Source organism: Tyto alba, unplaced genomic scaffold (genome assembly GCF_018691265.1).
Source record: "Tyto alba isolate M040663 unplaced genomic scaffold, T.alba_DEE_v4.0 Super-Scaffold_45, whole genome shotgun sequence".
Classification (NCBI taxonomy): Eukaryota; Metazoa; Chordata; class Aves; order Strigiformes; family Tytonidae; genus Tyto; species Tyto alba.
The window spans coordinates 18,349,784-18,377,537 of NW_024881321.1; the positions used below are offsets into that span (position 1 = coordinate 18,349,784).

Consider the following 27,754-nt stretch of genomic DNA (forward strand, 5'->3'; position numbering starts at 1 on the left):
TTGCTTTACCAACCAGTAGAGTTATCCATGGCCTACTGTGGTTCCCCGAGGTCAGCCTGACACACCTGATGACCTCTTCTCTCCATGCTACCAAGTGTAAGACACTCGACTAACATATCAGTTTCTATCTGGTAATAAAATATCACATATAACAATTTGCATGCTATCTGAACATGACTGGTAAAGTCCTTCCACACATATCTCAGCAATTTATAGTACAGTTAGTCAGAGGAAAGTTGAAAGTGAAGAAAAAGGAACATTTCCAGGCAGAAGAGGAAATGGGCAGGACAAGATAAGCAATAAAGAAGGCCTAATATTTCTTCACCCACCCCAAACATACGTATATAAATAGTGAGAAAGTGATTTCACTGGCCACCACTCACTTGCTGTATCTCTCTGGGACCACACACCACCCCTCCAAGATGTGGGCAAAGGTACTGTCTTGTTTCTTTGCACTGTAAGATGCACTTTTCTGTTTAAGCTTTTATGTCCTCACCCTATATGTTTCAGTAGGTGTGCATCACACCATGGCATATGTGATTCACCTGCTTTGAATTACTTGTGTACCTCAAGATAGTCTTAATGTTTTAGTACAAAGCTGAGTGAGAATATGTCTGAAATAATAGGTACAATTCTGGTCACCTCAGCCAGAAAAGAGAAATTCAATTAGAACAATGCAATTAAAAGCTACTAGCATAGTAGGGGTGAGTCTGTATTATAAAAGAGAGAGCAGCACAGTTGTTTTTGTTTAACTTAGCAAAATGAAGGCCAAGAGGAAATATCATCACCCTGTGCAGATATGTGCATGGTAGTAGAAGAAGGGGAAGGACGAGGGGAAATGGAAGGAGACCATTTCCAAAGAGACAGAAGAGCTATATTCAGTAATGCCATTATAAAAAAGCAAGTGTGTGTATAAACTGGTTGTAAATAATATATATCTCTACAGGGAGAAGTTTCTAATGGTCAGAGAAGGGAAGTTCTAGATTAGTTTCTAATAGAGATATTAACAGCAGCTAGCACCACCAGCCAAGAAGAAGCAGGCTGAGTTTGCATAATGGGTCAATGTTCAATAGAAAAGCAAAAAAAAAAAAAAAAAAAAAAAAATATATATATATATATATATATATATATATATATATAACTCCCAGATCAGCAGGGGCCAGGAACAAGCTTTTCAAACAAGTGAGATTTTGTCTCAGAGAAAAATCTGGGTGTCCAGCTAAACATGAATTCAATGGGAGCTGGGAGCGACGAGTGCAAGGTAGGGCTGCCAAGTCCTGACTCCCACTGAGCTCCAAGCTCTGCAAGTCTTGGGATAGTAATTCTGCTACTCAGGGAGATTGTCTTGTCTCCTTGTGTGGTAGTGGCTGCACTGGATTGAAATGCCACTTTCCCACTGATTTCAAGAGCAATAAGAAGGTGCTATGGAAAGACAGCTGGGTTTGCTTCTATTTGTTTTATATGTGTGTGTGTATAGATACAGTTACATCACCTGCAGTGCTTACCCTCAAGGACTCAAGTCAGGGAGGAAGCAGCAGCAATACAGAACAGGCAAGGACAGTGATGAAAGTAAAAATAAAATATAAATAACACTATGGCATTTCTGGGAATAAAAAGGGGAAGACTTCAGACTTCAGTTTTGCTGATGCAATTCATGTAAGCAGGGGCAGGGCAACAAAAATTGTCAGCATGCTAAGCAGTAGCCCAAAACTGAAAGCAAAAAAAACCCAATACCCCCACCCCTCCCTCCCCCCCAAAAAAAAAAAAAAAAAACACCAAAAAAAACCCAAGAAGGAAGGGAAAAAAATGTGGTTTATTTAAATGAAGAGAATTATCTACTACTTTTCTTTTATTTTCCTCTCAGACAATTACAGGAAATTTTGCCAGTGTGATTCATGGTTTGAATGCAAACCACTTGACAGACCAAGTCATTCAGAGAAGCAAGCGAATGATTCTGGATACTCTTGGAGTGGGGCTTCTGGGTACCAGCACTGAGGTCTGCCACAAAGTGACACAGTACAGCAAGGTAACATGTCTGGCATCATAAACCCTAAGGTTTAGTTATAAGAAAAGCAAAAGAAAATTTGGGCTATAAGGGGAAACTTTGTCATGATAAAATTCTTTTGAGGATGGAGAGACACAGGGTTCTTCCCATTGGAGTCAGGGAAACTTCATTGCTTAAATTACTTTTAACTCTGCATGAGCAAAAGTCTGTGTAGCAGACTGTACAGTAAGACCCTCTGCTGCAACAAAGTTAATTAAGAATCCCTTCCTTTCTTTTGCCCATAAGATTTTCTTAAAAACATCAGTAAAGCAAACATCACTTAACACTAGACTTTCCAAATTAAGGGAATGTTAAAGGGATGGAGAGTTAGAGGTGGGTTACTTCCAGACTATAAACCATAATTGTTGTGTGAGGTACACTGGTTATGTTTCTTCTCTGGTCTTGCTCTCCTTAAACTAGAGGAGTACATGACCTTGAGGAAAAGCCGTCTCAACACAGGAGTGCATCAATGAGGAGGAGTTTAGCCCACTGTTTTATCAGTCAGACCTGGCTAGTTAGATTCAGGCTCCAGAGCTCTGTGTGCCAATAAGTCTTTTTCCACAGAGATCCCCCCTTCTCAAACCATGGTAGTTTATGCCCTTTTATTTAATTCTGTAAAGATCCCTTTATTGGCTAAAAGATCTGCACAGCAAAAGGAAAAGAGCAGAGCCCGCTACACCATGGGGATACCAGAAACAGTAGGGTGTATATTATTTACTCAGGGTCTTACTAAAATGCAGAAAACCAGAGCCTTTAACTGGAGATCTTCCCCGACAAGATGATGACATTTCTGAGGGAACTGCCGATCATGGTGAGCCAGGACATCAATGGCTAGAGGTTGTGTGAAGGTATTGAATGGCCAGGTGGATGGTGTTGGTCTGCCCCCTGAGGTCTGCTTGGGTGGAAAGAGCCCTTGACGTAAGCCAACAGTAAACCCGGTTTCTTTCCATACTTTCTGATAGAACAACATTTTTCTCATGAAAGGGAACAGTTGGCTCCTGAGAGGGTATGATCTGATCTCGGTTACATCAGGGATACATCATGCATTTATCCTTGGGTTCAGGACTCGGAATTAATTCATGTCAATTTGTTTCAGATCTACAGCTCAGATATATCCAGTACCATCTGGGGCCATTTGGACTTCCGACTGCCTCCTCTGTATGCAGCTTTTGTGAATGGAGTGGCTGTAAGGGATGCTCTTTTATTTGCTCTTAAATCACACTAATTGATGCCATTCTTGCTCTAGAGAGAACAGAATGCTCCTAAAATGTTAGTTTACTTTATTCTTCTGCCTGAAGCCTGCTACAAAACTTTCCTAGACTGTTCTCCTAATGTGCTTCAACTTCCTTCCAGTAAGACTGAGCTCAAGGTATAGTAAGTATCTGATCCAACTCAACAGCATCCATTATCTTTAATGTGGGATTCGGGGCTGTTTTCAAAGGTCAGAACTCTATAGCTTGTTACAGCCTTGCCATAGCCACATTAAAAAGAGGTATGCTAGCTGTCAATGATTTTACTCAGATCCAAATTTCATGCCAACTGGCAAAGTATAGGTACAGAAAAACACAAATACAGACAGATGCACATATACACACACATATAATATCACAAGGCAATTTAACCTTCGGTTACGCAGTTTGCAAAATCCAGGTATTTATTTTGGACACATACTTTGTCATTAAAGCAGTAACCGACTCCCCAGACATTTGTCTAAATTCAGATTGAGGCTGAAACCATTTGAAATAGAAAGATGCACAAAAGTGGGGTAGACAAATTAGGCAATTATGCAAAACTAGGGAAGGTGACCAACCAAGGGAATGATAATATTAAGCCTATCTAAATTAGTGTGACAACAAGATCAGAGGTCCAGTTTGACACCTCATTTCCAACGTAGAGAAAATTACCTTAGAAATGAGATCTGGTACCTCTTAGCTCCTAGCAGCCAGTGTGATACTAAAATCTGGCTGTTAGCGTGTACGTGATAATTTCAGTTTATATCTTGGTCACAGGTCAATTCTAAGTGCTTATTGAAGACATCAGGAACACAGTTTACTGGGTATTGGGCACAACTTTCCTTATCCTGCACCGCAGGGCATCTTCCCAGCTGGCATCAAAGTTTTTCAAGGCAGGGACTGGGTTTTCTTCTTTCTGTTCAGAAATTCAGTTCTCAGGAGTGCATATTCCCAGTATTATGAGGCAAGACCTGAGCACTGGGGAGCTTGACCACCTTCCCAGTTTGCTCTGAAGGAAGACACGGGTGAATTGGTGTGAAAGTTCAGCTTTTGAGGCATTATTGTATTATTAACCAGCTCATCCCAGCTTTAAGACTGTAGCTTTCTCCTACTCCCAGCAACCCCAGGGGAGTCTGGTTCCTCATGTGACAGGCCTTGTTTTGTCAGGCTGAAAATTCAGGCTGAAGTCTGATCTAGATTTGCAGGCTTGTGCCTGTTGTCTGTGGATGGTTGCACCAGAGAAGTTGTTCTGATACAACTTTCAGTTGGCTGTGTGGATTCAACTGCTACAGCTTTAATGGTGTGAGCCCTAATGGCAGCATGAGTTGCAACAGTGGGGAAGGAATTTTATTATGTTTATGTACGGGTTTGGGGCAAGTGAAAATTCACCACTCACACAGTGGACCTAGAGCTGCTGCTTTAATTATACCAGTCTAATGAAAGCAGCAAAAGTCTGTTGCAGGAAAGATGAATCATTTTCATACTGGTTTTAGACGGATGCAACCGGAATTAGAATTATACTACTCTGAGGTAAAATTTGTATTGCAATGCCACTTCTCACAGAGCAATGTTGGGAGTAAAGGTGTTTAAAAAAAAACAATTTTGAAGTTTTGTTTTCTAAGGAAAATCTAGTTCTTCAGTCCTTTTTTATACCAATTACAGTAGTTTCATTTGACTAAGTTAATCTTGCTAAGCCAGAGTTTATTTCTGATAAGAAGTCAAGGTTTCTCTTTCCATTAGGTGCACTCAATGGATTTTGATGACACATGGCACCCAGCCACACACCCATCCGGGGCTGTGCTCCCTGCCGTGATTGCACTCTCGGAGGCCTTTCCTCAGAAGAAAAAAATCTCAGGTCTCGATCTGCTCTTAGCTTTCAATGTTGGAATCGAAGTGCAAGGCAGGCTGCTGCGCTTCTCCAGTGAAGCCAGGAATATTCCAAAAAGGTACATAGAAATGCTTCAGGTAGAAAGTTGAGTGGAAGTATTTTTCTCTCAGTGTTAATATACTTAATTCAATGCCAGTTAAAATACAGTTAATCGTATTTTCTATGTTGTCTGGAAATTTAGAAAAGGTTCATCTTAAGCATAAATACACTTGCAGGACTCCTTGAGGCTTAGCGAAAGTATTGCTTTTTGAGAGCATCGATCAGTTTACAAGAAGTGACGATCTCCCTATTAATTAAAAACAGCAGCAAAAAGGCAACGTTTTATAGCAGAGGTTTCAGGCTCTCATGAACATGTACAATCATGCCTCACTCACAGAGGCTTGCTCTCAGCAGAAAGGAGTCACCAGTGCTGGGCTCAGAGCCAACCCCAAGAAAATGGGGTGTGCTTAGGGGAAAGCCTTGAAGCGTGGGAGGGACTAGACATTTTCTTGATATTGTCTGTGTATTTCTTCTACTGATTCTGCAAAACTGGTTCAGAATAACAAAACTTGCCTCCCCCAATACATATAACTTATAGATGACTATAAATTATTATAGATGACTATAAACTGTGACACTTTTGTCATTATTCCATTCAGTATGCTTCAAAGTTATAAGCAGTTCTAACGTTTCCATTGCTTTCTGGAGAGGACCTATTGTAAGTGGTACTATTGCAGTTTAACTTGTTCCTGGGGAAAAGTGACAACTTTTTCCACTAGGACTGTACGTGAATTCTGAATGTAGATTTCTCTATGGTCCAATCTGTCTTCCACAGCAGTGAAAGAAAACCAGAGCTTGTATATACATTGAATTCAAGTGGCTTTTTGAAACAAACTAATGAAGAGATTGTGTTTTCTCAGGTTTCACCCACCGACTGTTGTTGGTACAATGGGAAGTGCAGCAGCTTGTGCTAAACTGCTAGCTCTTGACCGCTTGAAATGTAAAAACACCTTGGCTATTGCTGCCTCTTATGCAGGTGCCCCACTGGCTAATGCAGCAACCCAAACGAAGCCCCTCCACGTTGGCAATGCTGCCAAGCATGGACTGGAAGCAGCTTGCTTAGCATCACAGGGCCTTCAAGGAAACAAACAGATCTTGGACATGGAGTCAGGGATGGGCGCCTTTTATACAGATTACAACCCACAGACTCTGCCAACCTTGCAGTCCTATCCCTGGCTGTTGGACCAGCAAGACGTGGCCATCAAACGCTTTCCTGCTCATCTTGCAACGCACTGGGTGGCTGATGCAGCATCTTCTGTTAGGAGGAAGCTTGTGGAGGGCAGTAACAGCTTGCTCCCCCTTGATAAAATTGAGAAAGTCATTCTCAAAGTCCCAGAAGTCAAATATGTGAACAGACCCAGCCCTTCTTCAGAGCATGAAGCTCGGCACTCCTTCCAGTTTGTTGCATGCTCTGCTTTGCTGGATGGCAGCATGTCGGTCGAATCCTTCGCCAGTGAGAATATTCACCAGCCAGCTTTGCAGGAGCTCCTCTGCAAAACACAGCTGGAGCATCCTCCTGATAACACACCTAGCTTTGACAGCCTTTACTGCGAAGTGAGTGTCACACTCCGGGACGGCAAGACAATCAGCGACCGCTGCAATACGTTCTACGGACACTGGAGGAAACCTCTGAAAAAGGAGGACTTGGAGAAAAAATTTCAATTCAATACCTCCAGTGTCCTGCCTGCAGAAGCCATAGAAGGCATTATAGAGACTGTGTACAGTCTGGAAAAAGTAGAGGACTGTTCTGTGTTAAGTACATTTTTATCAGGACAATCAGCTAGAGCGCTTTCAGAGAAGGTGCAGTTCCTTTGAATGTTCCAACCGACAGCTACTCACAAAGCAAACACAAAATTCAGGACAAACTCTTATTTAGTGACTCAAGCACTGTTAAATAGGACTCTCCTAACACAAAAGCCGCACTCAGTCCAATATTGTGCTTTCTGACTAAGTAAATAATTTAGCAATTACGTGCACATCTCAGGCGGGCTGAACGGATCCTCTGCTGGCACAGTCACCTTCAATTATCCTTACACCTCTAGAGGCAGAGCACTGCTTGCGTGTGACACAAAAATTCCCTGATCTTCTGCTGAAAATGTCTGTAGGTTCCGCTTCTCTTAAGTAACTCCATAAAGGAAATCCAGATTCTAGAGGAGTATGGAAATGCTGTGTCCATGAGAAGCATCACTGTGAGAAGGACAGAGAATAAGACCCTTTATATATTTATTTCTGTAGATTTAGCTCCAAAGCCTCCCTGAAGAGGCCACTTGTTCCGCCCAGGCTTTGATGTGGGTGCTAAAACACACACGGCACACAGAGCAGTAGCACTTGACGCTCTGCGACGTGTCAGGCTGTGCTGCAACGACTGGTCTTGCACCGACGGGGTGAAGGTTCGTGCCCTTCCTGACCACGGCAGCTGCTAAGCAAGAGGGACAACTCAACACGCCTCGTCATAAAAGCATCTTTTCCCAATTCCACCTTTTGGCCGCTCCGTGGCAGGGGGCTGTTCCTGCTGTATTCCCGCTCCAGTTACAAGGCGCTCGCTCAAGAAGACACCGTTAGCGCTAATTAGCGCTGAGATGTTTAGATTACTTCAGGCACTGCAAAGCAGGGGCCACAGTATGAGCGAGCATCAGATCGCTTCTAACGCTGAGACACTTAAGTGTCCACAGGGACCCTCAACTTACCTTGATAATGAATTCTGGACACTGTTAAGTCTTTCAGGAGTATAAGGCCTTGTCAGATTGTGCTTCGAAGAGAGGCTGACGACCTTTGTTCACATTTGTAAGATCAAAGCACATGTTCTAACCCATCTAAAATGTACCTCACTTAGGGGACTAAACTACGTATGCAAAAAAAAAAAAAAAAAAAATCACAAAATAAAGCCAATTCATTTTACTAACTAAACCTTGAATGATTCCATTTATTAGAGCAAAACTTGTGTATTTTCCACATAGAATGTATTCATTTGTATTTAAGCCTCTGAGTTTTGGTTTATAAAGTCTGTTTACCTAGGGGGCTCTGCAAAAATTTCAGAAGTCCATTGGTTATACTTACCTGAAGACTTGCAAGGGAAGGAAAAAACCCCTAATAACCACATGCTTTTCTTACTCCCTTCTGATTACAAAGTAGGCTTGAATTACTCACCTATACTGAAGGTATACAAACTCATTTACAGCTATTTCATCTGTATTATAGCTGGGTAACACCAAATGTGAATTACTGATAATCATTAGTGATGTGATAAAACCCCACTGGACAAGGAAGGTTCCTACATTACCTTATCAAGATTGAACATACTCAGATTCATGAGATAAAAAAAGGGGACACCCCCCCCACCCAACCACCTTCAACACACATTTTCTATTTTAAAAGATAAGTAAATAGGATAAACTTAGCAATAACCATTTGATGTATTACAGATTAAAAAAGAAACCAACGAAACAAAACAAACAAACCAAGAACTGTGAAGTTTAGTAGTTGCATTATTTTATTAATATAATCAAAGAAAGCTAAATGCTCATGCTTAGCTAAATTGATTTCCTTGCAGAAGTCTGTATGCTTCCAGTCACGCAAGTTTCAGGACTTCTTGTACCATTGTTCCAATTCCATCAAAGATTTCATGCAGAGGAGCCTTGCACATAAAAGCACAGGTAGTAACTATTTTATTGGCTTTATCCACATGGGATTCATTTACATTTTTGCAAATGTGCTTACACCCAAGCTCTGCTATAGCAGATGCTGTTTCAGCATCAGGAAATCTGTAAATAAAAAGACTGTAATTAACATAAAGAGATGATACAGCCATAAAGTTCTGCGAACATAAGTTGATTGAGAGAACTACAATAATATTTAAGTGCCTCTTCAGCTGATGATGGCAAGGGAGTTGAACAGACTGCCACTGTCAGGTTCTCCCATCCCCTCCAGACACAACAAATGATCTGATTTCTTTAAAAACACGGTCTGAAATGCAGAGCCACAGTGTGTCAGAAGGTACAGTTCTGTTTTTAACAATCTTTCAGTAAATTTACAAGATGCAGCCATAACCAATTCTCAGAAGTTTCAGAGATGCCAGCTGAACTCGTAGACACTTTCGACCTTTTCCAACATCTCCACATAAGATCTTTCACTGGAATTCTGCAGAGATTTTTTTTTTTTCCTGAGGATAAGGGAGGAACAGAGGCAATCCCTCACCACTGCTCCTGCTATGAAATTCCATTCAGAAACTTTATCAGGAGTTGACAGAACTTGAAGCAGCACTGACTTCTTTCTACCAGGCCCTGCTTTCATTCGACTCCCCTAAACTGGCCCCAAACCACTACCACCAGAAAAACTTTATTAAAAATCCTTGAGCAAAGCCCACAGATGCAATTTAAACAGCCACTCAAATTACCACAGGGTACTGAGTTTCTGAACAGCAGCTGGCCAGATGCCTGTTCTTCATTTGCACATTTGCAATATGAATCATGGCCTTCAAAGGCATTGGGTAAGCAAATGCTGTATCTCACTTAACAGGAGCTAAAATCTATCGCTCAGTTACCATGAATGTAGCGTGAAAAAAATAACTTGATATCCTTGGTCACCTGAATGCTTGCGCAGCTACAATTCTATAAAAGTCCCTTTGTTCTGTCACTTTTAGGACTGACAGATGCTACATGCAGTGACTCATTAGTACCCACAATGCAAAATAAAGCCAGCGCAGGGGCCTGTTTACCATTGGTGGCTCACAGAGCAACAGCTTAGGCCAGAGACAAGGCTACCTAGAGTTTTCATAGTATTAACTGTATCAGTATGTAATAGTATTAATTGTGAAGTATCATATCTATGTAACATCATATCTATATAACAGATATGATAGTTGACATCATAGAACATACCCCAGATCAACGTATTGCTGTATTTAGGGATAGGTTTTTTCAATGTTGCAGCACCTAAGTCACCTGACCTCACAGATTCAGTCTGTCTGCCCTGACAGTTCTGCGCTTACTACAATCAGGCAAGTGAAAATTTGAAATAAGTGAAAAATGCCACTAATAAGGTACCCAAGGATTTCTAGCACCAGAGACCTCAGACTTTTGCACAGAAGACTGGCCATTTCTTAATCCTAATTCCCATGTAAATTATCTCCATCCATTTCCTTCTTACCTTCCATCTATGTTTTTATCTTGGCCAACCGTGACCTCACAACCAGGAAAGACTTTAGCTGCCAGGACTGGCGATATACAGCACAAACCAATGGGCTTTTTAGCGCTGTGGAAGGCTTGCAGTGTGGAGTTCACATGCTCATGGACAGTGCAGTTCTTGCCATCTACAGCCCAGGAACACAGGTTCTTTGCTACACCAAAACCACCTAAAAAAACAAAAAAAAAAAAAACCAAACCCAAAGTGCTCAAATGTAGGACACTGATAAAAGCATTAAATTCAATACCAGAGAGAAGTTCTCCTTTTTTTACAACGGTCTTGGCATATGTCAGAATGCTAAGTTACTATACTGAAAACTTTCAGCACATGAAAGACAATGGGTTTACAGTATTAGAAGTTTAACTGCACATTTCTTATAACATGTATGTTACACAGGCCAGAAAGCTTAATCTTGCTTCAATGACCGACAAATAGACAAATAGGAAACCTCATATGAGTTCGTTAGTCACTGGAAAAGCTGCACCATCTGATGTGTGCCCTTCAACAAGCAAGAGAGGGATCAGAAGGAAGACCAATGGTAGTTAAAAGTAGAATAGTGTCATTCATAAGAGTAATGCAAACAGTGATTTGACCCTCTACAGTAATTCACTCTCAAGTTTTAGTCCAATATTAAGCAATAATAAGAGAGCTTTTTTCCTCCCCTAGAATTACTGTCAGACTTAGGAATTAAAAAAAAAAAAAAGGTTAACACAATAAATACAAAATGAAGATTACATAAAAAAGAAATTATATGATATTCTGAGACATATCAATTGTGAATGATAACAGCATTTCCTATTAAAAATAAAATAATGGTGCATTTGTCTTTCTATAAATTAGTTAGAATGATCCTTTACTTGCATTTAATCTTCATTTAATTGTACAAGCAGATTATATTTTACAGCACCTTTGTTTGCTGGATTTATAACCATCAGATTAATCAAAGTAAGAAGGCTATTAGTAAGTGTAACCATCCATTTTATCTGATTCCTTATGGAATGTGCACATCATCAACTCTTCTACAATAAACAAACAGAAATTTCCACAAGTATTTCAACGGACAACATCAAGAAGCTTTACATTTTTAATATTTTTCCTTTCACTCTTTGATCACTTTCTAGTGTTATCTGGATTGTCTGCAGTAAGATTTTAATTTTCAAACTTAATAGGGTTTATTTCCCTCTAACGGTTACTACAGCAACTCCCCTGAGTCTGGGTTGTAACAACATGAAATTAACATCAAAAATACTTGCTAGCCTCTACTCCCTGATCAGCCCTGATGTCACCCACTCATTTTAACGCTGGACATATGCTTCTCTGCGTTATACACACACTCCCTCTGCTGGCCTTACAACAAAAAACAGTGTAGCAACTTCAAAATTAACACTTAAGCACAATCATAAAGGTATAACAGTGCTGTGACTACTCTGGAAAGTGATCTTCAGCAATTCATAATTTCCTTGTGATGCTTTGGTTTCTCCATGTCCAAAGCGATTACAAATATCTCCAACTGAAAGGCAATTTTGTGGTCTATAAATAAAAAAAATCCATAATGATGTTTAATATAATTTGATCAGCAGATGCAGATACATAACGAAAACAAAATGTGCTCACATCTGACAGAGAATATAATCTATTTGTCAACCTGCGATTCTGCCAGCAATTTCAGAGTCCCTAAAATTAAGGCACTGCCATATAATGGCAAGTTCTGGCCCTGCTTTTGTACTCTGGTCAGTACTCTTGTCCACAAGTAGGTACTGAAGAATCTTTAGAAAGAAGGAATGGTGTGATGTATAACTCAACACTAAAAGAACACTCTGGCATTTTAAATTAATGAACTATAAATTAACAAATAAACTGAGATGACTTATCAGCCCAGGAGAGCTTGCCAAAACATTTTCCCATTTTCTAAAGAAAATAAATAAAAAGAAAGAAAAACCCACATACCTCTCAAATTCAAGAATGTAGTTTATTCTCTAAATATATTTAAAAATAAAAAAAAAAGTAGAGGAGGCAAAGCAGTTATTTGCAACTGAAAAACCACAAATCATTTTCTTTTAAAAGCACCTACCAGGGAAAATGACCGCATCGAATTCACTAGCTTTCAGTTCGGACAAATCCTGAATGTTTCCTCTTGCCAATCTGGCACTTTCAACTAACACATTTCTCTTCTCTTCTGTTGGACTTCCTTTTAGGTGATTGACTACATCCCTTTGCTCAATATTGGGGGCAAATATCTTCACCTGCAATACAGAGATGAAGTAATTTTGCAAATGTAAACAGAACTCATACATATCGGTCACAATAAATATCACGTAATGAAAACAGGTTTTGTTCCTGAAGCTTCTTATTCAAGAGAAGTGGATCCCACAGGATGGATTTATCGCATTAATTACCTAAAGCAACAAGCGATATATTAGGACGGGCAAACCTGGCCATCCGCCCCACCCTATTCCTGCAGCTTTTTGACAGGAGTGCATTCTTAGGCCAACATTAAGCTTACTGATTTTGCCATGGCCTGCCTTCCCTCTGCAGATAACCCCAAGGACAAACAGAGCACCGCAATTTATACCAGCAGCCTTACTGGACACACACTGGAGTCTGCAGAAAGGCTGCTCTTAACTGTTACAGGATCAGAGTGCTAAAAGAGTTTTACAAAAAAGTTTGAAAGATAAAGATGCAAACCTTATAAGCATTTCCAGTCCAGACATCACTCAGTTTCTTAAAAGACTGGTAGCAGGAAGGAAAAACAAAATGTAGAAGACCATCTTGTGGTTAAGCACGAAAGGGAAAGCTGCCTCAAAAATTATAAAATAATGAAAGGTGTATCGCAGGGGCTGTTTTCACATATCTTGTTTGATGCTTGCTTTGCAAACTTCTCAGAGCTTGTTGCTTAATTTGAGAGAGGGCAATGCTAAGTAAGGGGGTTGTGTTGTTACCATCACACACCCGAGTGGAGCTTCTGCCATCTGAAGCCACACACAGGACCAAGGCCCAACCTCACATCCCAGTCCCGGCTTCTCCCACGACTCCCAGTTACTGAAAATACCCAGAAACAGCTGGCTGAAAACAAGCAGGGGAAGCCGAGAGGGGGCGAGTGCCTGACTTCTGCAAAACGCGTCCCGGAAGCAGATGAAGAATTTTAACCGAGCTCCATCTTCGGCTCCTGCTGCCGGGTTCGGCCACCCGCATGCGACCGCTGCTCCTGTCAGGGGACACTCACGTCTCTGGGGAGGGGGGGTGAATAAAGAGAAGGGAAGGGACGGCGTAAGGAGAAAGGTTATGGCTGAACAGGCTTTGCAGCGTGCAGCAGCGGGGAAAAGAAGGGCAGCAGGAGGGGCTCCGATCCCCAAAACAGCGGGAGGCACAGGGCGGGGGGCCCGAGGGGCGCGAAGAGACGGCGGACACACACACACACAGACACACCCCCACCCACCCACCTCCACCCGCCCGGAGCCGCTTACAGGCGGCTCCACATCCACCGAGCGGGGCCCCGCCACCCTCCTACCTCCGCGCCCCCGCGGCTGAGGTGCACCAGCGCCGCCGAGGCTTCGTGAATCTCGCTGCCGTCGAAGACGCCGCAGCCGGCGAGAACGAGGGCCACCCGCTTGCCCATGGCGGCCGCCCGTCCGCGGCGAACCGTCCCTCACAGGGATCGCTGTCCCTGCGCCTGCGCGCTGGGCGCCGGCGCGGCCGCCATCTTGCGGGTCCGACCCCGGGGCTTCTGGCAGGTGGAGGGGTTCGGGCCGGGCTTCCCCCCGCAGCCCGTAGCCTGAGGGGCTGGCACGTCGCAGGCGGTTTTTTGCTAGGTGCTCCACCGCTTTCCTACAAAATGTAGGTGAGGATGGGATTTAGATGTCAGGGGGAAAGCTGGAGGGAGGGAGGGAGGAAGGGGAAAAAATAATTAGATATGCCTTTAGTTTTAAACGAAACAGGCGCATTTTCAGTCTCATTTATTTTCTGGCCTGCTTGCTGCAGTGGAGCGGTAAGGCATGAAAGGTGCTGTGTGGTGACACTGGTAGTGTTGCGCATCGGAATTCCTGTAACTTGCCTGGAAGTTGCCCTTCTTCCAGCAGTACCTTGCAGAGGTCCAGCAGCATAGATGTGAGGTTGTTTTTTTCTTTACACATAGGACTATAATGGTATAATGAATATACTGTTTTGAAAGCCAGGAAATGTGGAGTTTGGGTAGAGGCCAGCAGTATTGCTGGGTCCTGATGCTGTGTGTTTCAGTGATACCCTTTCTCATAAGACCATGTAGCCCTTTTGGCTCCCTTAACGTCATATTGTGTTCCAATGAGTGGTTCCATATTGACAGGAAAAACAGAGTTTCTTTGGAAAACCAGTATTTCTTCTTTCGTTCACTCCCAGGTTAGTCGTTAAGGCATTGCCCTAGGGAACCAAAGGGCTTCCTTGGGCCAAGGTAGACATTCATCTCTAGTCTTCTTACCATTGTGCACACAAATACCACACCAGAGACCAGTTGTATTTAATTTTAGCAAGATCTCTCAGCTCTTGGTCCTTCATTTTTCATGAGCTGCTTCCCTTATTATAAGAAACTTGTGCTTAATAACAACAACCTTTACTTTTACTGGACCAGAGGACCAGGAGTCTGTGCGGGATGATGGATAAGGAGATTCTTGAACAGGAAAGGGGCAAGATAGTGAAAATCCCTGCTTTAGGGCAGAACTGAGAGTCTCCAGAACTGGAATCCTACTGGAGTTCTCCTCATGCTTGAGAGCTAGGAAGATGCTGTTTGGAAGGAGCTTAAGTTCAATGCATATTTGGAAATAAAAGTGGAGTCCCAAACTCTCCTGTGTGTTAGGGCCAGAGTTAGTGTTAGAGCTAGGGAACTGAGCACCTTCAGAGCTGGAATTGCCTGCTTCTTTCTGTCCTGACTTACTGGCTAGTCTTCCTGGATGAACCCTGGACCTGATTTGTCAGTAATCTCATCTCCAGTCTTGTTTCTGGCTCTGTCTCTTGGGTGGACCTCAGACTCACATAGGTAGCCGTTTTTCCTGGATGGACCTTGGACTTAATTGGGATGTGTCACATCTCTGTGCTGGCTCTATAACGGCCCTGGTTCTGTGCCATGGGCTAGCTCCAGCTTGCTCATGCTTTGTCCCTGCCTTGGCTTTGTGACCTTGTCATGGCCCTCTGTGTCTGTCTTAGGTCCATATTTTCATCCCAGCTCGTGACATGTCCTTGCCCTGGCTCTGCATCACCCTGAAGTAACCCTGAGATGACTCTTCTCTGGCCTGGGACCACAACAGCAAGTAGCAACAAGAGCATTTCACAAGGAGTACGCTTCTGAAGCCAGGTCTGTGCAAGATGAGAGGAAACACCTTGATGGCAGAAGAAGCTGCTGTCAGGGTCCTGAGTGTACTGGTAGCCTTATAATTACCCCATCCAGCCTCAGCTGTGGGCTCTACCTACACACCCTCTGGCCACGAACCCATGGGCTCCATGTAGACTTAGGCCTGGACCTCCAGACATGACCTGTGCTGTAGGTGTGCACGTCCAGTCCTCTTTCCTGCTGTCCTGACATACAGGTTGGTCTTCCTGCACAGCCTGTGAACCTATGCTGCAGGCGGCCCTACCTTCAGTCCTGCCTCCTGGATGGACCTTGGACACTTACTATAGGTAGTCCTGGGCTTGACTCTACCGTGCTGTCTGGGGCTGTTGCTGGATCCAGCCATTACACATACCTGTTCTCATTCAGTAACTTCGGGACTGCATTGTGGTCACTGAGGTCACTGCCCTTGTCTGCACCATGGTCACCTCTGCTCCTGGCTCATCCTCCCTTGCAAAGCAGCCCTACTCCTGCTGCTCCCTGACACCCCTACAGCTAGCACAAATTACAAAATTTACCTGACTTCACATAAACGTGTATCTGGAGTGGGGAAGAGGATTCACTGCTCTGCTATGTGGCAGCATCAGAGTTAAGGTGCCAGGGCAGGGCGAGGGCTGGCTGCTCCCAAGGGGGGCCGAGCATAACAGGACAAGGGGAGGCAGGTGCCTCACCAGCCTGGCCCCAGTCGTACCCTCCCTGAGCAAGGTGAGCAGGACAAGGTGAGCTCTGGTGACAGCAGTGAGTTTCCACCAAGGGTCTGATCACTAGGCAGGTCCACAGCGATGGGGCAGATCCAAGGCCGAGCTGGGATAACAGATACATGGGTCAGGGTCTGCATCAATGGGGTACAGGGCTGGGCCCAGGTGTGGCTGCAGTGTAGCTCAGGTAGGAGGCAAGAGCCTTGGCTTAAAAGCAGCTCCACAGAAAAGGCACAGGGAGCCCCTCCTGAGGTGCCTCAGCAGAGCAGAAGCAGTTTCTGGCTTTCCTCACTACAGTTCTTATCTGACCTTGAGCCACCAAGTACATACCCTGAAGGGGAGAGAGCGCACACTGTCCCCTTCAGGCTTCAATGCGTTGAATTACAGCTCTGCCCCAGACCCCAACCCTTTTACTACTGCTCAGGATTTGAGAAAGATGTTTTCTCTAGTGGAAATCCTGCTCTGAAGGGCCTTAGTTGCTTAACAATAGATTCTGAGATTAGCTTAAATTTGACTGGGATAGCTCTGTATTTCACAGACTGCATCCAGTTGACTCATCGATTCACTTATCCCTACCCTGCAGCAGATCCCAGAGAGTCACTCTCAGCTCAAACTTGTGATGAACTTCATCTGCATCCTTATCCCAGCCCGAATCCTATCTCTCAGGCTTCAGCAGAGCCCATCTGGAATTCCAGCTTGGAAAGAAAAAATTTCCCTCGCTTCCTAGGCTGCCAGACGAAGCAGCGGCTGCCCTGCAGTCCCAAATGCCCACTGAACTGCACATCTCTCCTGAGCACAGCCCTCATCCTAACTCTCAGGGTTGAGGAGGACCTGAGGGGAACCCTTAGCCCTACCTTACACAGTCACAAAGCCCAGCCATTCTCCTTTCCTGTAGAAAAAGACACGGCTTTCTCCCACCCCAACTCACCGTTGCGGTTGCACCTCAGGCTACGTAGCAGAGTATAGGTGCAGAGGAGTCCTGTATCTGGCTCCTTTTTTCAAGATGTCTTTCACTCCCCTCAGAGGCAGGGAGGAAGGACTGGGTTCAATATGACTTCAGGTAATGTTTGTGTTTCTCAGTGTGTATCCAGCTAATGTATGCCAGTGTGAGCATAAAAAAACCCCCTATGTGAGCAGTAAAACTGCCAGCTGTGTAGTTTTGTCTGCTGCCATCCATATATATAACCGTAGTTTTCTTACTGAATGTCACATTGCCAGTATGTAGGCTGGCAGATGTGCAGCTGAGGGTGTAAGCACCATTCAGAGAAGCTCATTTTTGTGAGATAGGAGCTGTTACTTCAGGTTCAACAGCCTCTTTGCTGTGACTGTTACAGTGTGATGACTCACACAGATGTTCAGAAGCAAACTAGCTGTTCAAAATCCTAACTTTTGGCTGCAGCAGCAGGGTTTGTTTTCCCCTTTCTCTCTGTTGCTTCTATCCTGTTACTCTCAAGGGCAGAGACGGAGAAGGTACTTGTTTATAATGGGAAACCACTGGGAGGCTTCATCATTGTTTCAGCAAAATGTTCGGTTTTCACTAATCAAAAGAAAATAATCCAGGAAATGAGAAAAAAATGGGAAGCCAGTCAACTCCAGAAGTTGATCTTTGTAACCTGTCTCAGTCTTTTCTCTAAGCCTGCTAGTGGACAAAGATGAAGATCAGCTCTGTGGGTTTATAAAGGGCACTTTGACATGTTTCTGGATAATAACACAGCTGCTGACTCAGAAATTGCTGGCATGTGAGCTTTTTAGCTCAAGTATATTTATTCACAAATGTATTAGTCATTTATTTTCCATGTTAAAATATGTTTCACGATATAGCTTAGGTTGTATGAGAAGAAAAAACAGCACTGTGCTGCAAAAGTTTCCTATGGGATGCAATGAAGTGAGATACAAAAATGCTAAAAAAAAAAAAAATCAACAGCTTTGCCATCTTAGTCATTTGACCCATCATGTTCAGCTACCACAGCAGTGCCTGAATGGAGACTTAGTAGTCCAAACTGCAAACATATGCTGAGCCAGGACTAAGAACCAGTTGATACTGTATTTCTAGTTTGGCTAGCAAGCAGTTACGGCACCTTCATTATGTCATTTCATTTTCCTGCATCCTGGTTTCGTAGAAGGGATGAATTATGCTTCCCTTATGTCATAAAGCACTTCCAGAGTTACACATTAAAATCTCTAAAACTAGAAGTTATGGCTATGTTCCACACAAACACATACTTTTTTGACCAGATGAAAGAACTGCCATCTTGTACTATGCTCAAGCTAGGAAACACACATGAGTAATAGCACACTTTATTTTATAAAGAACAAAACCAGAGCTTTACTTTAAAGCAGACACAAATAACATGCATGAGATGAAAATGAAATATGGAAAGGTAGGTACATATAGATTATATATACATGCATGAAATTGACGTATAGTGCTGAATGGCATGGATTTTAAAGATAAGCAGTATAGAATCAGGAAGCAATGAAGTGAGAATCAGAAATGTTGCTGAAATAAAAGATTTTAAATAGCTGTGCCATCTTACGGTTTTCTGAACCAACATTACCGAAAATGATATTCAGCAGCCTATCCAGCATTTTTATGTAGGATGCAGGGTTTTCCAGTTCTCCAGTTTTGTCTGAATATAGCCTAGTGTAATGCTGACTAGAGAACTGACTAGAGATTGTTCTATAGGGGCTCATATGCATTGAACCGGCATATTTTTCTGGCTCCTGATAGTCAAAAGTCCACAGCACAGTTATTATTTACCCAGTGAGTAGCACACACCAGCGCTTTCACTGCTGATGCCAACTACCAAACTTAGCCTTCTGGACTCTGATGCCAGCATAGCTGGTTTTGAATTCTACAGAGCTGGAAGAAGCAGTGTTTAGTGCAGAGATGCTGCTGGCAAACCTGCCCTCACTGTTTCTCTCAGCCAGATTTCATCTTAAAGATGGTTCTCTCTATTGTTGTAAGAACAAGAGAATCAACTGATATATAATCCCCATAAATTGTTACAACCTGAGTAAGTGTTCTGAAATGGGTGACGGATATACAAACTTGGCTTGAAGCCCTGAGAGGCTTCAGACAGGACAGAAGAGGCTCAGGGCCGTGTGCTTTATCCCAGCAAAAGCCTTTCTGCTGCTTGGTGAGGCTTCACCTCATCCCGCCGGGTCCAGACCCCAGAGGTCATCCCTCTTGGGGGATTCGGGTTGTAAGGGTGTGTGTTTTAAAGCGGCTCCAAAGCAGTGCTTGAAACAACGTATCAGGCTGTTAAAAAAACCCAACCAACCAACCAACCAACCAACCAAAAAACAACAACAAAATAAAAACACAAAAAACTTTCAGTAAATTACAAGAACGCATAGCTGTCTGGGTCCCCAGAGAACTGAAATCGCAGTTCAGTCGAGTGACGTTTTCAAGGGATGATTCAGCACCCGGTTGTTTTTCCTCGGGAGGAGAAAAACAAAACAAAAAAACCCGAACCACTGCGTTTGGTGAGAACGCTGGGAGTAGCACAGCGCCGTCCCCCCCCCCGCGCCCGGCGGGCCGGGCCCTCCGCGGGCCTGTGGGCCCCGTGGGCGGGGGCGGGGGCGGCCTCCTCCCGCCCGGCCGCCCTCAGCGCTGCCGTTCCCCGGCCCGCCCGGCCGCCCTCAGCCCGGCCGCCCTCAGCCCGGCCGCCATGGGCGCCGCCCGCCGCCGCCCGCTGCCGCCGCTGCTGCCGCTGCTGCTGGCGGCGGCGTGGGGGCCGTGTTTCCCGGAGGGGCTACGCTCCCCGCCGCGGCGGTGGCCGGTGCCTTACAGGTGAGTGAGGCGGCCCTGGCTGCTGCGCCTAACCGCCCGCTTCCCCCTCCCCCTCCTCCTCCGCCACGGCGCCTCGGCTTTCCCTTTGTTTCGTTTGTGCCTTTAATTTTCAGACTGAAATATTTTCCCCCTTTTCCATCACGGAGCTATTTGTCATTTATACGATGTTCGGTGTGTTCAGTGGTAAGGGGGGCGAGTGCCTCGGCCCTGGCCTAGCGCTGCGGCAAGGTTGCCGCCTCCGGGAATGACTGCCTTTGCCTTAAAGATGCTCCTTTAATTCCAGTTTCAGCAAAAAAAAAGTTGCAATGAGGAAGTCAGGTTGCGATTTTTTTTTTTTTTTTTTTAAATTGAGCTGTGCATCATACTTCTGTTCATGATAAATGAAATAATATACAATCCCACTTACAGCTCCGGAGCTGCCTTAGCTCCAGCAGAAGACCTGGTACTGCGGGGGAAAGCAGAGCAGTGCACATTACCACATTCTGCAGAACCGGGCAGCTACGGCTTTGGTTACCCTGAGGAAATAAGCCTCTTCAGGAGAAGGGCTACACTAGCACCTGTGTTTTGTGTGGGCTTGCTGGTTCTAAAGGGAGGCATTGCACTTTAACTGCTATTTAATACACGCCTGAAGTTTTGAAAGCCTGTTGCATAATTCTTATCAGTTAAGTTTGTATCAAGTGATGCCTGAAGGAGCCAATCTTGCAGTCACGAGGTGTTGTGCAAGGCTGGGTCTCAGGAGGGTTAGAATTGGAGTACAAGTCCACCAATGCGAGGCACTCAGAAGTGTGGTGTTTTAATGCTTCTTAACATGCTTGTTACCTTCTTGTCACGAGCAAGGTGCAGTGGGAGAGGAAATTGAAAATGTGAGGTGTGCAGTTTAGAAACAGGGCTTAAATGTGTGTCTGGCATAAATCTTTGTTTTCTAACTGTGTGGGTTTTTCCAGCTTTACTCTTTTTTTTTTTTTTTTTTTTTTTTTTCTTCTTTTCCCTGTGGACAAAATAAAGGCAGACATGCTGAAGTACCCAGCAAGCTTGGATAAGAAGTCCACAGGGAAAAACCAGCCGTGTCTCAACAGGGCTGCTGCCCTTACTATGGCTCAGGAAGTCCCGTGTCCTTGAGTCATGTCACGGCAGGGGTAATCGTGCCATTCAGTAGCCGTGGGCAACTGCGTGTGTTAGACTGTCAGGCTGTGCCCTGGGCAAGCTGTGTACACCAGACTGTCTTGGTAACAAGAATATAGGAACCTTGTTTTAAGTGAAATGCTGTGAGTGAATCTGAATGAAATTGGGAAAGGAAGACTTCTTAGGAAGGTTTTTTGCTGTTTGTATATAACGTGGTACATAAGGAGATCAGGTCTTCAGTTTTTGAGGTTTAATAGGAACGATGAATGGAAACAGTGATCCTAGCTGGGTTCTTAGACCTCTTTATCTAAATTAGCATAGAGGAATGGAATATTTCTTTCTGATATTGTCAATATTGTAGAGTAAAAATAGCTCCATCTGGGGAGCCCTTACTATAGAATAGTTTCACAGAGCAAACTGGTCAATCGCTTGTAGACAAACTGTTAGGAGAATATTTTTGAGGCAGGTTTCCAACTGTTGTCTACCCGGCATCTATGTGTCTCTGATTTTATGAGTATGTCACCTTTTTTAATCTTCATCGTTTTCACTCCTTCACTATAAGTACTGTATACAACACGATTTGCATTCATGAGTCTTAAGTCCTTAAATCCTGTTCCTGCAGACGTACATCTCAGCAGCCTTGCAAACTTACGTACTCCAAGTGTTGTAGCATCTGGGTGACAGAATCTGTCTTTTGGGGGTGACTGGACACTTGAGCTCTCCTGCTCAGGCCATTAGGAAGCCATGAGACAGTTACTCCAGCCATGAAACTGTGTTTATTCTGTGTGCTTATCTCTCTGAACACAGGCGCTTTGATTACCGTCCAAAACCCGATCCTTACTGCCAAGCTCGTTACACCTTCTGCCCCACTGGCTCTGCCATTCCAGTTATGAAAGAAGAGGATGTCATCGACGTGTATCGATTACAGGCTCCAGTATGGGAATTCAAATATGGGGACCTACTAGGACATTTGGTGAGGTGCTGTTTTTGTTTAACAAATCTATAGTGGCAAATTCAGCTGTATTCAACAGCAGGTGTCAAGAGTGGAAGCTGTAAGGTTGGGATAGGCTTGTATGGACGAGTAGTGGAGCACACAAGCTAGGCTATCTATAGGAGAGATACCCAAAGAGCAGGAAGTTTCAAACAAAACTTGCAGAATTTAGCTCAGCTGGAGAAAGAGCATGACCAGCACTGTCGGTGAGTTTGAATGTGTTCCCCCACAGAGCTGCATACTTGGAGTGTTTTGTATGCACATACCATTGTGTTTTCAGTGTCTTTTTTTTGTGTGCTAGCACTGCACCAAGAATATACATATATTTGTCCCCTTAGATTAAATGCTTGTTTAGTGTATTAACTTTTCTGCTGTTAAAAACTTAAAAATTTGTATGAACATGGGTATCTATCAGGAGCAGACAGCTAGCTGGTCAGAACGGTGGATCATGGCGAGTTGGTTGCTTTTACAGTTCTTTCTTAAATGTTAAGATCAGTATTGAATTAAAATCTCCATTCATGGGGTCATGCAAATATGAAAGAATCTCAACTTTAGTAATAATTATAGCTAGAGCAGTAGCATACTTAAGCTTCAAAGCATGATTCCTAATGAATAAATAAATACTAGTGAACATGAAATAGCAACACCAAAACCAAGCACACAGAGTCAAAAGTGGAAATAGCTTCAAATACCATTATCTTAGTTTTTAAACTAAGGTTGAATTTATTTATTTACTCTACAGCTTTTAAAAGAAATATTTATGTCATTCCTTTTGTGGCTTTCATTACTAAGATCTGTTTTTGGTAACTAAGTTCTGCTTTTTATTTCTTTGATACCCCTGTGAGGTTAAGGATTCAAAATTAAACTTTGGTTTTGATGATGAGCTCCCACTGAGCATCTGCCTCCAAATAACAGAATTTACAGTGGATGGATAGACAACCACTGAGGCAGTGTGACTGTGATAAAAGTATGTGCATGATACAATCTAGTATGTTGTGCATCAATGCTACCGAATCCAAGATGTTATAGAAGCCCCTTCCCCCTTCTCACCTTGTTACACAACAACTCCCAAGCATCTTATCTTCTGTACAGGTCAAGCTGAAGTACTTTTTATATTAAAGTTTTGGGGGTTTAGTTGTGTGGGTTTTTTTGTTTTTCTTTTCCAGAAAATCATGCATGATGCTGTGGGTTTCAAGAGCTCTCTGACGGGCAAAAACTACACAATGGAGTGGTATGAGCTCTTCCAACTTGGGAACTGCACATTTCCACATCTCCGGCCTGGCATGGATGCACCATTCTGGTGTAACCAGGGAGCTGCCTGCTTCTATGAAGGAATAGATGATGCACACTGGAAGGAAAATGGAACTTTAGTTCTCGTGACCACAATATCAGGTAGATTTAAGATGCTCTGGATAGTACTAATGTCATAAAATACAGAGTCAGCCTTGTCTTCATGTAAAGCAGAATCTTTTAATTTATGTTTTGTAGGTTATTCACAATGTTAGTCACTGATGCTAATTTCAGACTGAAATACTGTCTGCACTTTCTTGAATACAGAAAGTGGCATGAGGCTGCTGCCTTTTGAACGACTCTTCAGTGTGCGTTGTTCAAATGAGACTCATTTGGTGCTATACAAAAACACTTGAGTCTCTTGACTGTAAAAATAGCAAAACAGCTTATACAGAGCCATTATGGACTCTTCACATGGCTTCACCAAAACAAAACCTTCTATTGTGAAGTGGCAGATGACTGTTGAGATAGAAAAAATGGTGCAAATGTGTACATTACTGAGCAAACAAGGCATATTTAGAAATAGTCTCAAAAATATAAAAAATCTCTATTTCCATCTCCTCCATTACGGGTCATAAAAACTGTGCAGATGTCCCCTGTAATAGGTCTCTGTCATATGCCATGGAACAAAACCAGGATTTACACCTCTAAATATGTGGATGATCACCAGAATAGCTTCCTGGTATATACCGAACACTGAAATTCTAAGGTAAAATGGTCATTTAAATAAATCTGGTTGATTACTGTAATAATACAGTGAATGGCTTACAAACAAAACCCCCTGAGGACTTGGAGAATTGCATTTTGTGTGACCAAAATCACTTACTCTGAAGTTAGGACAGTGTACAAGGCACAGTGGAATCAGATTACAGCTAGTGCGGTGTGGTGCTTTTTGCTTGCCCGCTTCCACCTCTAGCAGCTTTGCTGGACTCGGTCTCTAGGTAACTTACCCAGTGCTGCTAAGGAATTCTCAGCTGTTCTTCAAGCAATGAAATAAACGGAGCTGCTTTCCTGTGAGTTTGTAGCTCATGACAGAAGTCTTTGATGTCTGATACGGTTGGATTCTTTCGCATGAATACCAAGTTAAATCTTTTCATGCGGCTGTGGAATTTGTAATGCTTCCTGCCTGGGTGGGTTACCTGATGCCTAAGAAAGGTGAGGGTACGCTGGTGCCTTATGGAGGTGTTGTTATGCTCCTCCTTGTCTCGCTTCCTGTTTCCATGGAACTTTTAGGAAGGTAGCATTTCTGAGAGTTCTGAATTGTCTGAATTTCACTAGCAATCTGAAAGTTGCTGTGGAATTGGGTGAATGGATGCAAGCACAGATGGCCAGCATCATGAGCTGAACTTGCTTCCTTCACAGAGCAGGCAAAAAGCATCCCATCTTGTGGGAGAAGGCGTTAACGTGTGAAACAGCTGGACCCTCTTTGCCCTTGTGAGATCCTGTAGAGCTGTTTGTCAGCAGCGTCAGACACCATAGTGAAGCAATCATCTAATCTTCTTTTAAAGCCCATCAGCCAGGTTAATGTCATGTAAGGGTACGTTTCGTCTGTGGAAATAGGGCAGGAATATCCCAAGTCTTGATTTTTTTATTGTCTAGGCATCTTGCAACAGATTATCGTGGAGCCACACATTAACCTATAATATTTTTGTTAAATTTAAGATGTTAAGGTCAGAACTTCATACTAAGTTCAGTGTGGTCTTGTTAGGAGAGACAAAACCTTTCTAATAACATGCCATACAGAATACACACTAGGAAGCTAATCTGGTAGGAATTAGAGAAGATAAAGGGGAGCTTCAATTCCATCTACAGTGTATAGTAAGAATGCTTCTTGATACAGATTTAATGACTTGCTGTTTTATTAAACCAAGTCATGGGCAATTAAAAAAGAAAGTAGCCAACACCTCAATGAAACAGAATGATTGTTATGCTTACTGTGAAGCCCAAAATCTCCAAAGTGTGGAGTGAAGAACAGTTATATTGGGGTAGCCTAGGAGGTGAATGTGCAGAGCTGTGGTTAGTCTGAAGCAGTAGCTTGCACACACACCTTACCTTTGGGTAAGTGTGAGATGTGTTTATTCTCTGATGAAGAGCAGACCCAGCCACCGGATCTTTGCAGCTTGTTTTGGGGGGAGATGCGTGGCATGCAGTGCTCTTCGTTGGTCTTGACAGATGTGACATTTCAGTGAATTCAGACTTCATGCAAGAGGCTGGTGGTTGTGTGCAGGGTGGCGTTGGTGACAGAGGTCTGTCTGATGTCTGCCACCCCCAAGCTGTGAGGTAACCTGGTGCCAGTCCCTCAGCTTGCCTGTCTCCACAGCTACCAAACACAGTTACTGTACCCGCAGCGGTGACGCTTGCAGCTCAAGAGAGATTGTGGCTTGCGGCACTGTCACGATTGCAAGCTGTCGTCTGACTGTGTCTTCTGGTGCATCACACAAGAAAAATCTGCAGAATTTGGTCGTGCGATGAATGTGAGGTGCTAGACAGATCTGAGTCATAGGTGGCTGTACCCTGCGCCGTGACTGAGGAAAGAGGGCGGGAAGGGTGCAGTGCAGGAAAAACAAAAGGAGGAAGATTAGTCCTGTGCTTCAGCTCTATTTTGGGGAGGCAGATGTGTCACATGTAAGGAGCTACTGGAGGGATGAGTTGAGTTAGAGAAGTCTTCCTCATTTCAGTTGTGAAATCACCAGAACACTCCAAAGACGTATTCTAAATAAAAACAATAATCCACAAGGTCCTCAAGTTTGCTGATCTTCACATCCCACTCATATCATTTGGCTTAGTTCAACTTAGCTGGCTGAGGAGCTGCTAAAACAGCAGCGTGTCTCAGGCTAAGGTCTCTTTTTGTGGAGAGACAAGAAAACTTCTGCTCTGAATTGCCGAATTTAGTTAAAGCTCAAGGAAGTGCAGAAACACCTCTTGCACTGGTGAGCGCTTTGTCGGCATTTCTTGTATATTGTACTACCTGCCCTGTTTGTCTACATGGATAAAACAAAATGAGAAGGGTCATGGTTCTCTGATGCTTGGATATTCTGGAATAGTAGCAGGAAATGAGGCAGAAAAAGGAATCACAGTTTAAATAACTTCCATGTTCACTCAGTTGGGTTTCACTTCTCTCTCCAGCCTAAGCCTTGAGTCTTTGTGTGGTCAGGTAATGTTGTAGGGAAACTTTTGCAGGGAAGGGAGGTGAACCTTAAAATAGATGGAAAATACACTGAGTCATGTATTTGTTACCTTACCTCTATAATACTTATTTTCATCTCTTACAGGAGCCATGTTTAATGAAATGGCAAAGTGGGTAAAATACGACAACGAGACTGGCATTTACTATGAGACCTGGACAGTTCAGGCGAGTCCCGACAAACAGTCCATAGTATGGTTTGACTCTTATGAATGCTCTAAATTTATACTGAGAACGTACCAGAAGCTAGCTGACTTAGGAGCTGTATTTAAGAAGATAGAAACAAACTATACGAGCATAATACTATTCAGTGGAGAACCTATTTATTTGGGAAATGAAACATCTATTTTTGGACCACTAGGAAACAAGACACTGGCTGCAGCTATAAGAGACTTCTACTATCCCTTCAAACCTCATCGGACAGTCAGAGAATTTTTTGTGGATCTTTTAAAAATAATCGATCGTGTCATCTTGAATCAACAGTTTTACCTCTTCTACAACTTGGAATACTGGTTTTTACCTATGAAGTTCCCTTATCTCAAAATAATTTATGAAGAGGTCCCTTTACCTACTGGAAGCAATATATCTGTTGGTGTATAATTGCTTTCTGAAGAATCAACCTTACCCTTATATATATCAGAATATCTTTAAGAATTTGGGAGCGCTACCATGATGCTATTAAAGTGTTGTATGTTTCACTGCCAACTGTAAAAGTTGTGTTGGGAAGGCTTTGCTAGATCACATGAAAGACTCTGCTTTTTTTTTTTTTTTTTTTTTTTTTTTCCCCTTCTTTTCTTGTCTTAACACCTTCATGAATACTTCAGCATCTCTGACTTGGCCAGCTTCTGCATAACCGCGGCCGCCTGCTGCCTGAGGCTAGGCTGGTGTGGCTCCTCTTGGCCAAGCTCTGCAGCGCCAGGGGCCGAGCAGGAGGCA

At 43.4% G+C, this 27,754-nt stretch overlaps 3 protein-coding genes across 5 annotated transcripts; 2 read left to right on the forward strand and 1 right to left on the reverse strand.

Annotated features, from left to right (window-relative positions):
• Positions 1-400: 400 nt before the first annotated feature.
• Positions 401-7,136, forward strand: ACOD1 (aconitate decarboxylase 1). The gene is made up of 5 exons (XM_032986012.2): positions 401-434; positions 1,865-2,026; positions 3,141-3,230; positions 5,017-5,222; positions 6,064-7,136. The coding sequence occupies exons 1-5, from the start codon at positions 423-425 to the stop codon at positions 7,016-7,018; spliced, it is 1,425 nt and encodes a 474-aa protein (XP_032841903.2). The 5' UTR covers positions 401-422; the 3' UTR covers positions 7,019-7,136.
• A 1,539-nt stretch (positions 7,137-8,675) lies between these two features.
• On the reverse strand, positions 8,676-14,096 carry LOC104356226 (glutamine amidotransferase-like class 1 domain-containing protein 3A, mitochondrial). Of its 2 annotated transcripts, XM_032985996.2 has the most exons (5): positions 13,893-14,096; positions 13,070-13,114; positions 12,456-12,627; positions 10,349-10,553; positions 8,676-8,964 (listed from the first exon to the last, which is right to left on the reverse strand). In XM_032985996.2, exons 1-5 carry the CDS (start codon positions 13,998-14,000, stop codon positions 8,772-8,774), a joined length of 723 nt encoding a protein of 240 aa, XP_032841887.2. In that variant the 5' UTR covers positions 14,001-14,096; the 3' UTR covers positions 8,676-8,771. The 2 variants fall into 2 exon arrangements, with proteins under 2 accessions (XP_032841887.2, XP_032841888.1); XM_032985997.2 differs by lacking the exon at positions 13,070-13,114.
• A 23-nt stretch (positions 14,097-14,119) lies between these two features.
• CLN5 (CLN5 intracellular trafficking protein) lies at positions 14,120-27,531 on the forward strand. Of its 2 annotated transcripts, XM_042805812.1 has the most exons (5): positions 14,120-14,222; positions 15,557-15,704; positions 22,161-22,326; positions 23,511-23,736; positions 26,907-27,531. In XM_042805812.1, the coding sequence occupies exons 3-5, from the start codon at positions 22,243-22,245 to the stop codon at positions 27,416-27,418; spliced, it is 822 nt and encodes a 273-aa protein (XP_042661746.1). In that variant the 5' UTR covers positions 14,120-14,222; positions 15,557-15,704; positions 22,161-22,242; the 3' UTR covers positions 27,419-27,531. The 2 variants fall into 2 exon arrangements, with proteins under 2 accessions (XP_042661746.1, XP_042661745.1); XM_042805811.1 differs by lacking the exons at positions 14,120-14,222; positions 15,557-15,704 and adding an exon at positions 19,972-20,231.
• Positions 27,532-27,754: the final 223 nt, after the last annotated feature.